General features: G+C 41.4%; 1 protein-coding gene across 3 annotated transcripts in view; it reads right to left on the reverse strand.

Annotated features, from left to right (window-relative positions):
- The window catches only part of NPNT (nephronectin), an 89,068-nt gene that overhangs the window by 5,391 nt on the left and 66,158 nt on the right, over positions 1-17,519 (reverse strand). For all 3 annotated transcript variants that reach the window (XM_074993478.1, XM_074993477.1, XM_074993479.1), the window contains 3 exons: positions 7,618-7,713; positions 7,181-7,279; positions 1,332-1,588 (listed from right to left, as the gene is read on the reverse strand). In XM_074993478.1, the coding sequence (XP_074849579.1) occupies positions 1,332-1,588; positions 7,181-7,279; positions 7,618-7,713 (452 nt within the window). The remainder of the gene's footprint in view (positions 1-1,331; positions 1,589-7,180; positions 7,280-7,617; positions 7,714-17,519) is intronic.

A 17,519-nucleotide genomic window follows, 5' to 3' on the forward strand; every position in this document is an offset into this window, starting at 1 on the left:
GAGAAGGTTATTTTGTAAGGTGGATCGAGAAACAGATATCCCCAGCTTGTAGAGAAATGTACTGGTATAAACTTTGAATTCCAACAAAAGAGACATCATTACTGTGTTTTAATTAAAAATATACATGAGTGAGGGAGAGCTCATCAGATTTAAAGCAGGGTGAAGATGGTACAAGGTGAGAGGACCATAGCAGAATCATATACTGTAATAGAAAGTTCCTAAAAGCTAAACTAGTAATGAACTCTAACTGAGCCCATTTTACATTTATTTTAATCCATCCACAATCTCCTGCACTTCCGCTATAAACTGAAAGACTGTTCTGTTTTAACCTGGGCAATGTTATTTTGTACATGGTCTAAAATCTAAACATTGCAGCAAAATTCCCTCATTACATAGGAGAATCCAATACATGCATGCCCACTTAAAAAACCCAATGGGATATGTATTTAGTTACCTTGTTCAAACTTGAGTTTAGATAAATTCACATAGGATTTTGCAATACAGTACTTCACTACAGTCAGACTTTATAATGGATGTGGAAAAAGTCAATACAAATGCAATACCTATTAGTAGTAGTAGGCATCCTTCAGTCTGCATAGACTATGGATCGTGCCCTTTATAGTTTCAATTGAGGACTTCATTTACACTACTTATGACTTCTGATAAATAATTCTGGTGTTTACTACATTCCCTTTAGGCTTTTCAGACTAACAAAGGAAGTTACAGCAAAAATGTGTATGTTTTCATATATAAAGTCATATATGTTTAAAATTTCAGACATAAAACATTTCTGGGCACCAACTAAAGGCATCTTAGAATGATCTGAGTTTTCAGAAAGCTTTGGAGAGGAGAGGGGGGCAGCAGTCACACCCCTCAATGTGGACATTTAAAAACTAGAGTACTGAAAATCATTACTCATATTTTAAAATATCAACTATTTTCTTGCAAATGTAGCCTATTATTTTATCCTTTTTTCTGTGATAGAGGGGCTGTTTACTTGGCTGTGGTGTCACCTTATTCTGAGAGCCTACTGGCTCTTTTGAAATGTGTGAGAAGCAGAAGATAAAAGAAAGGCTAAGTGATTATACATCCATCATCTAGGTTCTGTCCCCTTGTTCTGAAGTTCTAGTGACATCCTATATTTGTTTAGTTTGTACACAAAATGGAGAAGAAACATGGCCCTGGTGTGATTCCACTATCAGGCATGAATTTGTCCCCTTTTGTTTAAAAATAAAACCTTGGCTGATACTAGACAACCTAGGAGATGAATAACCCAATTCTTCAACTTTTTCTATGAAACCATTAAAAACTAGGTAGATAGTGGTACTTACACTTTTGATGCCTGAGTCTTGCAGTGTTATTTGTGTTTGTCTCCAGCCATGGCCACTGTTTCTCCCCCAAACTGCTGACCCATGTGCACCATTTTTTCTTAAAAACACTTGGAGTAGACCAGAATGTAGTCCAGATACCTTATGTCTAAAGGACAGACATAAATCTCCTGAGTGAGCTAACTGGCCAAGTGGCAAGACCAGATGTGCTACTCTTCCTTCTTTGCCTTTGGGTTCACCAATAGTGATATACTGTCCACCTGCAAAAGAAGAGGCAGCTCTTTTTAAATGATTCCTAGCATGCTCAGTACCTTTCCCCCACAAAGACAAACACTTAGGCTACATCTACACTAGCCGGCTACTTCGAAGTAGCTGGCACAACGTTGAAATAGCACGTGTCGTGTCTACACACGCCGTGTGCTATTTCGACGCTCAAATCGAAGTTAAGCGGCAAGACGTCGAAATCACTATTGTGCCCTACTTCGACGTTCAACATTGAAGTAGGGTGTGTGTAGACAATCCGCGTCCCGCTACTTCGAAATAGTGGAGTCCTCCATGGCGGCCATCAGCTGAGGGGTTGAGAGACGCTCTGTCCAGCCCCTGTGGGGCTCTATGGTCACCGCGTGCAGCAGCCCTTAGCCCAGAGCTGCTGCTGCTGCTGCTACAGCTGCAGCTGGAGGTCCATGCTGCATGCACAGGGTCTGCAACTGGTTGTCAGCTCTGTGGATCTTGTGCTGTGCAGGGCAAGTGTGTCTGGGAGGGGCCCTTTAAGGGAGCAGCTTGGGGCTTTGCTGGCCCCTTATTTCGATGGGGAGCACTTGTGTGTGTGGACGCTCCACATTTCCTTCTGGGGCGGCTCCTTTCGATGTTCCCCGTTGCTACTTTGACATGAAACATCGACAGCACCAGCCCTGGAGGACATGTAGATGATACACATCGAAGTAGCCTATTTCAATGTCCTTACTTTGAAATAGGCTACTTTGACGTAGTGTGCTAGTGTAGACGTAGCCTTAGTGTACTATCAATCTTGCTAATTCCTGTGGCTTAGGGATTTGAAACTGTAGCCCTTATGGGGAACCACTACTGTAAATGTGTTGCTGCCCTGTGATAGAGGTGATTTAAATTTGCCTGGTGGGTACATCTTCACTAGGGGGAAGATCAACATTACCTTGGTCAATTTTTCAGAGTTCAATTTAGTGTGACCAGTGCAGATGTAATAAATTGAACTTATAGGGTGTGGCCATCAACCACAGTACTCCTGCCCACCCATTAGGAGTAAGGGAAGTTGACCTGAGCATGGGCTCCTATCGACCTCCCTTAGTGGAGATGGCATGGAAGCCTGAATTGAGGTATGTTGACTCTAGCTACATACTTAATGGAGCTGAACTACACCCCTTAATTTGACCTTTCCCTGTAATGTTGGCCTGCTCTGCATCTCATTGGCTCTTTGACAACATTGTTACCCAGGAAATTTTATTCAGAAGCCTCCTAAATAACATTCTCAATAGTGGTTATAAAGTGATGACGGTTAGGCATTCTCTTTAATACATATCAGAGAGGTAGCCATGTTAATCTGTAGCTTGGAGAACAACAAGAAGTCTTGTGGCACCTTATAGACTAACAGATATTTTGGAGCATAAGCTTTTGTGGGCAAAGACCCGCTTCATCAGATACATGAGTAGGGGAGTGGTTTCAGGGGGATATTTAAGGGTGGCAGTCCTGAAACAAAGACATTTCAAAAATCAAATGGAGAGAGAAATCTCTGAGCTGCAATTTATTTGCAAATTTGACTCCATTAACCAAGGATTAAACAGAGACTGGGAATGGCTCACAGCTTACAAAACCAGCTTCTCTGCCCTGGGTGTTAATATCTCCCCATTAGACTCTGACAATGGCTCATATCCCCCTGTCTGATCTGACTTGTTTTTTCCTCTTTTGATACATACTGTTGATAATGGGCCATCTCCACCTTGCTGAATAGACCTTGTCAGCTCTGGCCCTCCCTCTTACTGGGACCCCGCTCTTTAAATACCCCTCTGAAACCACCCCCCCCAACTCATGCATCTGATGAAGCAGGTCTTTGCCCACGAAAGCTTATGCTCCAAAATATCTGTTAGTCTGTAAGGTGCCACAAGACTTCTTGTTGTTCCTTAATACCTGTGCATGATGGACAACCAGCAACATTTCTGAAAATTCCCAAGTTCCGTTTTTAGAGGTGACTTAGGCACTGAACAGCCTAACTCTCCTTGTACTCTCCAGTGTGTCTTCTGTTACACATCAGCAGAAAACAGTGAGAGCATTCATGCTTCAATGTGACTTTAGTTGGGAGAAACACCCAGTTTCAGTAACAAAACACTTCCACCACTACAAGAGACACTTTTGCTTTTCCCCTCCCTTTATTAGCAACAAAGAGTCAGGGTAAATGCTGCTGTTTGTTTTATTGACAGAACTGGCTGCTGCCCATGTCCCACAATTCCTGCCCTGACATTTATGCTCACTGTTTCAATCCCTGCTTCCTGCAGGCATGCACCCCTCCCCACAAAACTTGGTAGTGTAGCTATAGCCTTAGATTGTTACTGTGCATGTGACCATCAGTCAAAAACACATCCATATTCCTGTTCCTTTTGTGAGAGATACCTACGTATAAATGCAAAGCAATAAATAAAAACCAGAGGACCTCATGGCAGGGCAAAATTTATAAAACTCAAAATCAAATGTAATCCCAAAACATTCTTCTATTGATCTTTTTTAATGTAGGGTAAAACTGCAATAAAGGAGATTTTAAGAGGATTTTTTTAAACTCTGAACTTATTAAAGCTAGAGCAGGGTTTCAAAATTGGGAAGTGAGGAAGGGCATTCTTCTGCAAATATAAACTGATCAGAAAAAATGCAAGTTTCAGTTAGATTAGCATGACAGTAATACACTCATCCCTCATTTAACAAGTACTTTACTTATGAGTACTCACTAAAACGAGGGACATATATACATACCTTTGTTTACTAAGAGAGTGAACTTTCCCCGCTTATATGAGCCAGCCACAGGGTCCCTGGGCAGGGAGACCCACAGCCTTTGCTGTGTGTGCTCCAGTCAGGAGTCCCTGACTGGGGCACGGTGAGATCTGAAGCCCCATGGTTGGAGCAGAGCCAGCCACAGGGTCCCCGGTCAGGGCGCGGGGAAACCCGCAGTCCTGCCCATCCCACAACTCCCCACGCACCCCCCAGCCATGCCCGCTCCCAACACCCACCCAGACCCTGTCCCAAAACCGCCCAGCCCGCTGCAGCCCCCCCACAGGTACTGCTGCTGCAGCCCTAGGAACCAGCCGCCACCTCCTCCATCAGAGCTGCCACAAGGTTTTAACCCTCCCTCCCGCTCATGGCCCCAAACTGCCCCGAGCCTTTAATCTTTTCCAACACTCAAACCCCGCCCCGCCCCCCCCCCGTTCACTTACTTTTCAAAAGCAGCTGCATGCTGCCACTCGTTCCCCCAATTAGGAGCACTAGGAACCAATCAGAGACTTTAACGTGTATTTAGGGGGAATTTAGTGTCCCTCTTACGAGTTCTCACCTATGAGCAGAAAGTTGGGAACCAATTGTGCTCGTATCGTGAGGGATGAGTGTACCAGAGTAAAAGTGCTTGCTTTACTAGTATGAACACCTTTAAACCAGTCAAACTGCATCCACTCCAGAGGACTGTACACATTTACCTAAATCAGTAGGAAAAACATTTAATTAACTCCATTGTATGTTTGTGTGTAACCCCAGAAGACAAGGACAAGCCCCAACTTGTAAGGCCAAGGGACCCTTGTTGTTGGCAGGAGGGACTGAGCCTGCGACCTTAGGGGCTAAAGATATGTGCCTCTACAGCATAAGCTAAAAAAAAGCAGCTGGCTCTCAGCTAAGGCTGCAGACCACTCTCCCTTGTCAGTGGTCTCAGTGCCTCTGGGGTTACATATGTATAGACAGGCCCTAAAAATAGAGCTTTATAAGGAAAGACCTTCAACTGTTTTCTACATGGATGATGCAAGGTAAACTTAAAGGAGTAGCACAGCACATTTAAAATGCAGCTTCTGATAAACCAGTTAAAAAGAATTAAACATCATGGTTTTGTCATGTGAAAGCCAACAAACATTGGGCCACTGCAAGAACAAATCTGTGAGGTAAAACTTACCAAACCAACCCCCAAATTACAGTTTAAGTAGCAGTGGCACCCATGTTTGTGTAAGAATCTGGGAACATAGAATGTAACAGGTAAAGACAGAGGTGTGGCCAGGGGCAGGGTGAGTAAAATTTGCTAGCCAAGTGATGTATTTGAAACTGATGCTTTTAAAAACAATCTTGGAGTACACAAAATTCATGCATACTAATTGAGTACACCTAATCCAAAACTTATTGTAAGCAACACTGTATTACAAGACACAAGCATCAAGTTGTCTGCACATAATGCTAATATCTTTTCTGAGTTGTGAGCCTACGTCACATGAGAGAGGCGTGGTGCTTAGAGGCATCATCTTAAGTGTCTGAAAGGCCAGGGAGGCATTGTGGAAATCATGTTCCTTACTACACCTGTTCAAAAGATTTAATCCAGTCTGACCCCCAGTGCAGCCACCCTGGTGTACAAGAAAGATGAGTCTGGCCAGACTCCAACAGGTAAGGATGTATCTACTGCGGTGCTGAATCTCTTGTTCCTTGTGCTGGAGGAAAGGACTTCTTGCATCCTCCTATTCACACAGAGGCTGTGATTTAAATCATTGTCTTTTACAATCTGGGCATGCATTTCCTTTCAGAGTCTACAGTCCAGACAGGTGAGGTATTCTATCTGTGATGTAATCCCATCAGGTCTAATGGAGTGTGTCTAATCTCCATCTCTTTGGTGAGAGGGCTGAAGGGAAAAATATGTTCAGGACTATATGTTTAAAACTGTATTTCACAATTATATGTAGTACGTGTCTCATATGTCTCTCAACAGCATGTGAAGGCAGATTTAGTGGCAAAAACTGACTAGCTTCTAGTCTTGGTTTTTTTTCCTAAGCTCAGTGTAAACTACTTCTGTATAGAGATCGGAGTCTCTGAGGTATATCAATATCCAGTGGCTGACTGCCCTGAGTGAAAACCAGCTGGGATCTAGGAAGTTCCTACAATGAGCACTGTGATTCATTAGTGCTCTTTTTTGTTCCATTCAACTCAGTATTCCAAGATTCCTTTTGCTACCCTGAAGATTTTGAAAAATCATATCTAGTGGAAATCTACTCCTCTTCCACCTTTTACTAAAAGTTTTTTTTTCTGTGTACATACTTTTGGAATATTGGATTTCTATACATTTTGCTCTGACTTGGGAAGGTTAAGATAGACTCAGAACTCAGTATTTAACAATAAAGCCAACATTATTTCCAGCTTCGCCCACAATTTCAGAATTACCTTGCAAATAATTATGTCGAAATGGCCATTTTAAAAATGTCTCCTTGAACTATAGTATTTCACTTCAAATAAGATAAAACAAGAATAATTAAATTGGGCTGCATTCCATGTACTTTTCTTTCCTCCAGTTTCCCAACTCAATTAAGGAAGATAAAACTTTACTGTTCCTTCACAAGCATTCCTATTTAGAAGATAAAAGCTAACAAAAAGCCAGCTCCTCAGTTGACATACATTAGTGCAGTTCCATTAAATTTAGTCATCCATGCTGAAATTGGTAGCAAAAACACACTACATTTAATGCAAGTCCTAAAAACATTTCTTAAGCTACTGTAAAATAGAGTTTTGAGAAGCAGCTCCTGCTCAGATCAAGTTCAATGGGAGGTCTGTTACCAACTTCAAGAGGAGGAGGCTTGTGTAATTGGACAAAGTTATTCTACCTGAGGGATCTCTAACTGGTTCCCAGTGCAAATCATCCTCTTTATCCTTGATCCAGCCACACAGACCATTATCGAAGTCACAGCTGTGCACTAGGATACCTGCAAAGACCAGACCCAAAAGACAAACAAGAAGAATTTTCAGTCTTTAGGGCTGCTGGATGACTTAATAGCTGAACAGAATTTACAAGCAAGCCTTATACAAAATACAGTGGAATACAGTGAGCCATACAAAAAGAAACTTCACCAATATTAACTACCAGGAAAAGCACTTAATATGCTATTTAGCACACAAGCCTGTGTAGATATAATCCATCGTTGTAAATGAAAAATGAGACCAATTAGATGAAGGAACAAAGTTAAAACAAATAGTATAAAATCAGCTGATCTACTGGTATCCTTCAAAAAAGCACATATGGAATAGTAAACTTGATAATTACCTGGATCATCATTTGCTTCATCCTCATCTACACTAATCCCTCTTTCAATTTCAAACTTTTCAAGCAGGTTATTGCTCACTCCAGGCTGGCGAGGTACTGTAAAAGAAAATTAATTTTTTAAGAAATGAATGAGGTAGATAAAAGCAGTCGATGACCTATTTCCTAATCTCTAATAAAAGGCAGAGAGAGTGCCTCAGGCTTATGGTCTTCTTGGTGAATTCAATATATTTAATTACATTTCACATGAAGATTCATAAGCTTCCTGCCTCATTGATTTATGCTGGAACATTTATCTGGGCTCTGTAAAAGGTGATTCAAAAAAGTTCAGAAGGCTCTGCAAATGAAGAGTTTAAAGAATTTCTATTCTTGAAACAGATTTATTATGTGAAAAAGTAATTATGGAAAAACAAATAGTCAAATGAGGTCTCTCCTAAGGCCTCATCTACACCCAGTCAACTTCTCAAAGGATCTGGATCCTACTTTCATTGAGGATAATTGGTGTCTGATATCACAGTGAGATCACATATGAGAGAATATGAAAGAAAGACCTCATGCAGCTGGTCAGCTTGTAGAAACACACAAATAGAACGATCTTACTTCCAAATAGTATCTTAAACCTTGATAATCCCTAAATGATGATCAGGATTATACTTTGGGATAGGTGATATAGTTTATAGTACTACTACCTGGGGTTCAAACAGTAATCTGAAGAGCTACTAATTGAGCAAGCCAAGAAGAAAATGTGAGGTCAGATACTTATTTCAGCTGAGTAATAGTCTACCAAAAAATACAGGGGTTTTGTGCTACTCAGGTATTGCTGGAGACTGGGCAAATAAGTGCCATGGCAACTTGCTCTCAGTCCCACCCTCCCACTGCTGCAGCCTTACATACACCTCCTCCTACCTATCACCCAGTCCCACAGCAGCTCCTTAGCCTCCTCTCCCCGTCCCTCTATTTCCCCAGACTGTGCCTCATTCAGCTCCTATGCAAATGACATAGCATTTCCAAAAGACTGTGGAGTTGCAGCCATCTTCACCCTGAGACCAGAGCACTGTATGCATGTGGGAGGAGAGGTTTAAATCCCATGAAGGAGCACCAGCACCCCTCTGCTCGCAGACCTCAATGCCGCTGCTTTGATCTGTGATCTTGGACAAATCTTTTATCCTCCCCCAACCTCAGTTTCTCCATATTTAGCCTGACCCACATGAATTTCACACAGTCTTTCTAAGTGCCAAACAAAGTTCTTTGAGACTGGGGACTGCTGTGTTTGTACAATGCCTGTCATGGAGCATTGGTCTCTGCTCTACGGCAATGCAACTTACAACTGCTGGCCTCCCCAGGGCCACACGTTGCTCTTTAATGTCACACTTGCCTCTGTTTTCTCACACACTGCCAGGAGGGAGAGGGATGGGAGACAGGCAGGCAGCACCTTTACTGCACATGCACCGCTTCTCTCTGCTTCCTGCCTAAGAGCTGCCAACACAAAACTGGAGCAGGAGCGAGATGGTTGCTCCAGCCTGCATAACACACAGAATGGTCAGGTAAAAAGTCACCAGAGTGTGAACTGTGGGACTTTTTGGGCAATCAGCTCCTTTATCTTCCACCCTTGGTTCTCTCATTTCTCACACATCTCAAATCCTTCTACACACACTGGCCTTCACTACCCCACCCCTTGTCCTATCTCCTGCAGTTACCTGACTAGCCATCACCTCTCTGCCATCCTAGAGCCAAATATATCATTGACTTCCCCTCTTCCCCCTGGCATGAAGGACTTCAAAGTAGTTGAAGGTGTTTTTCTCATACTTTCCAAAAAACACCTAGGCAGAGTGTTGGTAATTTCAGTCCTAAAAAGAGATGTGTGAGAGGGAGTTATGAGCAGCTTAAAAGTGGGGGGTTTAGAATGGAAGCTGGAATTCAATCATAATCATAACCCTCACTATGATATGGGCTCTGTACTCCAGTCGCTACCCTTACCTGTGTAACAAGAACACAGAAGGGAAATAATCTCTTTGTCCATGATGGATTAACTTGGAAAAGACAGGACTCCCTGAAATTAAAAAGGTCCTTGAAGGAACCTATCTGGCATCTAGGAACTGGGAGGTTGCCAGATAATCAAATATTCTGGATAATTGAGAGTACTCATGCTGAGAGGGAGAGCAGAGGATCCTGCTGGCTGCACTCAGACACGGCACAGAGGGATGCAGGGCATGACTGAGAGGGCTTCCCCCCATGCCCCAGGGGGATGAGGCATTTCTCTCCCTGTCTGTGCACAAACCCCAGCCCTGACGCTGCTTCTCCTGCTGGCTGCACTCACATGCAGCATGGAGGGATGCAGGGCAGCAGCACTGAACGGCAGGGTGAGGTGAGCAGGAAAGGACAGAAGTGGGGTCCACAGGTAGCAGGAGGATCCCCAGTGTGTCTTATGTTGTCCATGGGCTGCAGGTTGCTGCCACTGCCTTATGGTAATCAATCTACATCATCTTGTATTTAACTGACATACTCCAAGTTCTTTCCGCGTGCAAGAGCTCAGCATATGCTCTAAAGCTTATCTCTGTCACCAACAAAAATCTGTCCAATAAAAGATATTACCTCACCCACCCAGTCTAATAATCAAACAAAAGATACAAAAAGCAGAATCCACAATAAACTAGCTATTTTTCTTTATATTTTGGTCATCTTAAAGAATAGTTGTTATTGTCTTCCATTTAAAATCTTTAGCATCAGGAATGGCACTTTGTAAAATAGCATAGGTCATATTCTTATACTCCCTCTCATGACAAAAGGCCCAGATAAAAGCTCTGTGAACCCTGCAAATAGTTAGCATTTATGCTATTGCGTGCTTAATGTATGTCTAATACACAAATGCACATAATCATTAACCTAAGCAAGGCAACAAACCAAAACAGAAATTCTCTAGAAAAGACTTTGACCTTCAGTTGTACACAAGAATCTACTCCTCCTTCAAAACCTGTCAAACAAATGGCATTTGCAGCAGACACTTGTTTTTCAAGTCAGGCCCACCTACTGCGGTGAGGGGGGGTGGGTAGGGAGCCAGTTGCCCTGGCATTTGGCAGCAGCTGGAGCTCTGGGTCCCTTTGAGATGCCAAAGCAGCACTGCTGTGCCACTCCACGCATCTCAGAGGGACGTAAGACGTCTAGGTCCAGGGAGCGCAAAGGATTGACTGCCCTAGATCATGCCCCTGGCCCACCTTGCCCCAAGGTCCACAGTGGCTGTTGGCACCACTGCATGAAGGACAGGCTATTTTAGACCAAGGAGATGAGAAAGGTTCAGAATCCTAAGGCCCTCACTGAGAATGCCCTGCTCTTCTTTTATAATGAGGATGATCCCACTTGAACTCCTCTTTCTACTGGAGCGACAGCAGTAGTTCTGGATAGGAGTATCTTTCAGGTAGGCAAGGTTAGCAGTAATGCCATATCAAAAGGTTTAAGACCCATTTCAACTAGGTTCTTAAGCACATGCCTCCCTTGAAGCATGTGACAAGTTGGATGGATTCTTGTTGAACCAGAGATTTACAACTACTTGAAAATCTTTAATGGGAAATTGACTATGAAATGATATTTAAAAATTCTGTTAAGTTACCTATAGCACAAAAATGTTTTATAATAAAAAAATTATCAAAGAGGCAGTCTGCTGACAATCTAGTGACAAAGTTGTGTAGAACAAGAGTTGAGTGAATAGTGGAAAACAACTTTTCAAGAAAATTCAATTGAATAAAGGCTGCATATTTGCTTGTCAGCCAGAGATCCATTTGATATGTTATGCACAAATAAAGTATTTGTTCATGGAGGGGAAGTGTCAAAAATATTAATGTATAAACCCAAATATTCATACACTTTGTGCAAGTGTAACATGTAATAAAAATGGGGGATTGTCTCAAATGTACTAACGTTTAAATGGATAAATCAATAAATCAGAAGATTTTAAAAGTACCTATTTCTTAATGCTATTTGCCTATAACTATATTTTATTGCTTGTTTACGGGGGGTGTTATAGGTCAAGGAATTGTTTATAATAGGTGCTAAAACAAAGTATTAGTATAATGCAAGTAATTTATTGTGACTGGTTTGAATGAAACTGTTTTTAGGGTTTGTCTAGGCAGTTTTTGTAGTATTTCAACTACATGGGTTTGAAAGAGGTATATTTACAGATGTACAACCGCTAGTACGAAGGAGATTATATACTAGTACAAGGGTCTGCAACCTGTGGCTTGGAGCTGTATGTAGCTCTTTAAGGACTTCTTTGTGGCTCCAGACACTGTAATTGCAAAGTAAAAAACCAAAAAAAAAAAAAAATCCTCCTCATTGTTTTCAATGAACAGGGAATGTCTAGAAGCCCAAATATGAACCATTCATATCTAAATAGCAAATAATATGTGATCTTGAAATGTTGGATAACTCCCCGTAGCATCCTCCAGAGAGAGAGAAGGTTCGGGAGTGAAAGTCAGGAAGGCAGTGGTACAAACACATGTAAAGTGTGAGGACACAGAAATATGTAAAAAGTTTGTGAACGTCCTTCAGTAAACACGTACCAAATTACAAATTATTGGGTGTGCGCTCTTCTTAAAACAGAAAGTTTGGTTTGATGTTATGTATTAAGGACCATCTTAAAAGACCAGGTATTGAGACTCCTGAGTTGCGTTTTTATTACTGAATTGGGAAAAATGGCTATTCTTGCTATTTTGATTGCCAACTCTATACTAGTGTAAAGATGTTGATATCATATAATTTGTTCTTGGAATAAACTATTATGATACAAGCTCCTTTATATTGGTATAAGTGTTTCAACAGTAGGGTTTGGAATGATATAAACGTTTTGGTTAAAACAAAACTAATCACCTCCCCTAACCAAAACAGTTAAATAAGTACAAAGACAATGTAGACCATGTCTTACTGAAATGGATTACTTCAATGCATTTTACTGGACTTTCACTCCTTTTAAGTGCTTGTCTACATTTTATTGTGTTTAAACATAAACTTGAGGAATCACGAATGCTGCATTGATGACAATCACATTGCGTAGATAGAAATTGTCATATTTACTATCATGTCATTCCCTTCTGGTCAACCTTAGGGCTTAGCATAAGCAGCTGCCATGTCAAATTTGATAGCTCCTGTTTACCCTGATACATTATTTATCACAACTTCTCAGACAGAGTAACGTTCTAATACCCATTCATTTCCCAGTGGACAAGCCCCCATAGTGAAGTCTTGCTTCACTTTAATCAGGGTCTACTGCACCAATCCCCATGGGATTTGGCAATTATCACCAACTAGACAGATGTTATATAGATTCCCCCAGAGATTACTGCATTCCTTTTCTCCTCTGTGCTGACTGACTTGAGGAAGAAAGGTCCTGTCTCTCTCTGGCACTGGGAGGAGCAAGTAGCTGCTCTCAATGCATACTATGCCCTTGCTAAAGCTGCTCTGAGCTGGCAAAGATAAATCCTTTCAGAAGCTCAAGCCCTTGACAGCCAAAATGCAACCCCTGCCCTGGCTTCTGTAGAATAGCGATGTTCTCATGGAAGGGAATGGGAGTATTATGGCCCCTTTCTGATGTCCCTTAGTTATCCAGGTACCCAGAGATCTGTAGGACACTCTGGTGGATCTTTTTGCCTCCAGAAGTTAGGAAGGTCATGCCCACTGCCTGCTATGTGTAGATCCTTATCCACATCACTCACTCCACTTGTTGAATGAATTGCAGGAAATATCACACAGGAGATGATAGCTTCCTGGCCCTCACACAGGTTTTCTAGCTTTATAGAACAAAGTGGTCCTCAAGTCACTATATGAAAGTCCACTTCCAGTCCACCTTATAAACATGAACATTCATGTGTAGCAAGTTTAAACTACCAAGGTATAATTTAGGGTCACACAAAAAGATTGCTCCAAAACTTCTCCCAAAAGACTTTTCCAAATGTTAATGCCATGACAACTTTGAGACTGTTTTACAATATCCTTTTCATTACTGAGTTCTAATTAAAAGACTTTGCACTCATATCTAGCAAACAAGAGACCTATTACAGGAATCTCAACATGGTCCATGTGTACTCCTCTTTTCTAAAACAGCTAAGTACACACAGTGGAGACTGTGGGAGAAAGAATTTGACATGATTACTGGTGAGCTTTCCAAGCTTTTTGTGAGTACTTAGCATATCAGTGTAATTTTCACTTTACTCAACTTCTTGATAAGAACGTTAAATATAAACTTTCCTCCTCCTTAGAGGATTCCATGAACTATATGCACTGCATGGTATTTCTCAAGGAGGCTGTGTAATAGAAGACCACAGTTGGGTGAGCCAATCAACTACTTGTGTAGAATTCTTCAAGTTACTGAGTAAAATTCTTCATAAAAGGATGGGAGGAGGAGAGGGAGATATTTTTTCACCAGCTACTTGAGACTAATGCTTAGGCTGGCTTTTAATCTTGAAAGACTATTGTTACTTCTTTTAAATTTGGGGAGCTGAGGTACCATGAGTATGTTTGGGAATTACAGGCCCCTCAGTTTTTAAAAGAAATTGAGCACTGCTTGATGTTATTAGCAATATTAAAATAACAAGAAAAAAATATAGTGCAATTTAAACGTAGGAGATTCCATACTAGAGCAATTATGCATGTATTCTCCAGTTGCCAATACATTAAATTAAGAAATAGATGAGCAATCCATATTTAGCACAATTTAACCTTGGTTAATTTCTTATGAATATACCTTCTTATCAAAATACATAGAGGAACAGTTATGAGGGTTCCATCTTCACATATCAATATTAGAAAGGGCAAAAAGAAAAGAGTCAGGGGCTAGACCATGACCCTCCTTCTCTCAATTGCCACCACCGTGCGTTCCTTCCAGGCATGTAAGGGACATGGAGTCTCTTTCTGGACAGCCTTGTGCTGGTGGATTTCTTGAGAGCCTGGAAAATATGCAGGCTTTTGGGTGAAGCATTTGGAGGAGCATAATGGTTTTGGGAAAACTCTTACAGTCTCTCCTTTCTACACTGGAGAAAGCAACATGATCATAATATAACAATCACATATTGAACCTCTCTAGTCCGGCACCCTTGAGACCTAACCGGTGCTGAACGAAGGGAGATCAGTATTGTCTAGCAGCATTACCAACACTTCCACTGCTTATTGGGTTCTTAGAAGATGTTTGGGGTAAATTAGAGCTAAAGAACAGCACAGAACACTAAGAGCCAGGACTGATGGCCATAAACAAACTTTATGGTACCACAGAAAACTTGGCCACACCCATGATAAGTGATCCTCCAGCTAACTAAAATCATGCTGGATTATGGATGTTGCCAGATGAGAGAGCTCCAGACTAGAGAGATTCTACCTGTAGACCCAAATTCTGTATTCTTCAGGCAAGTATAATGCCCACTAACTTCTTTGACCTAAACCTTATTACTTCTATTGGAATGCATTTTTAAATGTAGAATTGTTCAAATCCTATCCTATTAAATCTCTTAAAAGTGAACGGTTTTTAAAACCTGTCTAGAGAGAAAACAGTAGCTTGATCCGGTGTGAGCAAAAAATCAGATGGAAGAATGTTGGAAGTATGCGGTGTACCATTTGGCTACAGTTACACTAGCAAATTCTGCCAACAAAGCCCCAGTTTTGTCAACAAAACTGGTGGAACATCCACACACAAAATGCATTTGGTCAACAGTTCATCAGCACTTTCACCAGCAATGTTCTGCCTCTCAGCCACGAAGCATAATGCTACTGTTGACAGATTCTGTTGACACAAATAGCCACATGGAAGTTCTGAGGGGCCTTCTCTCAACAGACAGGGCATCCACAACAATGGGCAGCCCTGTCTGCTATGCTTCCTGGTGCCCGTTTTGTCGAAAGCACAGCCAGGGAGTCCAGGTGCTCTTTCAACTGAGCCGAGCGCTATCCCAATTGGCTAGTGTGTGTGGCCGCACACTGTCCACAGAAGTTTTGTCAGAAAATGTCCTCAGATGACGACTTGTGTTGACAGAGTGCTGTAGTGTTACCATAGCCTTGATGTATAGCAGCCAAATTCTGACTCAGCTCTAGCTGCTACGTAGCAATAAAATATGTAATTTCATATAAACATTAAGCCAAACTTATTTTTAAAAGTTATCAGAGCACTTGAGCCAAACTAATCCAAAATAATGTTATTCTAGTGACATCAGTGTCTCAGGCTATGACTACATGGCAGAAGTATTTTGGGATATCTTGGTATCCCAAAATAGCTACTTCTTGTCTGTGAAACACATTCATTATTTCAAAATATTTTTCAAAATAATGGGCGTGCTATTTTGGCATCCCTGTGCTCCTTATTGCAGAAGGAGTAAGAGATGTTTCAAAGTAGGACATTATTTTGACATTTGGTGCTGTTTAGACAGTACCAAATGCCAAAATAAGATACGCAATTTGCACTTTGCAAATTGAGTATCTTATTTCAAGTTTAGGGTCTGATGACATAACCTCAGAGTCCACAGTCTTTGTGTGAAGATGTTACCCATGAAAGCTCATTACCTAATAAATAAATTTGTTAGTCTTTAGGGTGCTACAGAACTGATTATTCTTTACCCTTTAGCACTTTTGATACATTCCAAGATTTCACAATCATACTTGTTGCACACTCTAAGGCCTTTTCAGTCTTTTGAGGAGACTCCACACTTACTCTCTCTCTGTGTGTGTGTGTGTGTGTGTGTGTGTGTGTGTGTGTGTGAGAGAGAGAGAGAGAGAGAGAGAGAGAGAGAGAGAGAGAGAGAGCGCGAGCGTGCACACGCGCATCAGAAAGATACCTATGGATCATATCCTGAATAGTTTAATATTAACCATGTTACATTAACCATATTAACCATGCTACATTCCAGCAAGTTTTCCTTCATACCGTGCTGATAGCAGGACAAGATTTTCCTACATCTGACTAAGTGGTTCAGAATACAAGAACAGCAAGTCCATGAACAAAAACCAAACTATTGTCTGTTTTGTTTCTGACCATGAGACAGTCCTTTTTAAGGTCCTTTTTAATACTGTAGTAAATACTGGTAAAGAGTGAAATATCAAAGTAACCTAAACCTTACCAGAAATGACCGTGTTATCTAAATGTCAGTCTAACCCGGGGTATGCAAAGTGGGTGGGCAGGTCCCTTCTGGGTGGCATGAAATTTCATAAGGGGTATGCAGCACAGTCGACTGCTGGGTCTTGGGCTCATCCAATCTCACTAAAAATGTTGAAATATGTGACTGTTTTATGTATGTGTATGCACAATTATATACCGATTAATAATGTTTTCACATTCTACATACTTTCCTACGTGTGCCACAAGGTGTTTTTGTTTGTTTGTTTTTGGTCTTATTTTGTCTGACCATAACTGAAATTTTCATCAGTTTGGATGACATTACACATGTTGGGAGGACCCTGCTAAATGCAGGGATGAAAAGCGGGGCCCAACATAAATAGTTTGCTCACCCCTGGTCTAACCTACATTAGTCAGTAATCTCCATCATCATTTAGCAGACTAATGAAAATTACAGTGGTCCAAATGACAGTGCTAAGCAGCAGATTCAGAGACATTTTGCAACGGATATTTCCGAGAATTTCATCTAGCAAATGGAACACGATGTCAGGGAAGCAGAGATGTCACTGAGGACGGATTTAGAAAAAAAAAAAAATTAAAAAACCCAAAACCTGAGATGGGTATTTTCTACAAGAACGTTACTGAGCATTTTGTCTTTGCTGATCTGGTCAGTCACATGCTGAAGCACCGTGACTGAGGCAGCACTCCATTAAGTGCCCCAGATCCTGCCACCTATTTAAGCCTCTGTCTCCCACGTGCTCAGCTTACAGGGAACACTGCCCTCAAACCCTTTGTCAAGTGCATGCACAGCTAGAAAGCTATGTCA

This window comes from Carettochelys insculpta, chromosome 4 (genome assembly GCF_033958435.1).
Source record: "Carettochelys insculpta isolate YL-2023 chromosome 4, ASM3395843v1, whole genome shotgun sequence".
NCBI lineage: Eukaryota > Metazoa > Chordata > Testudines > Carettochelyidae > Carettochelys > Carettochelys insculpta.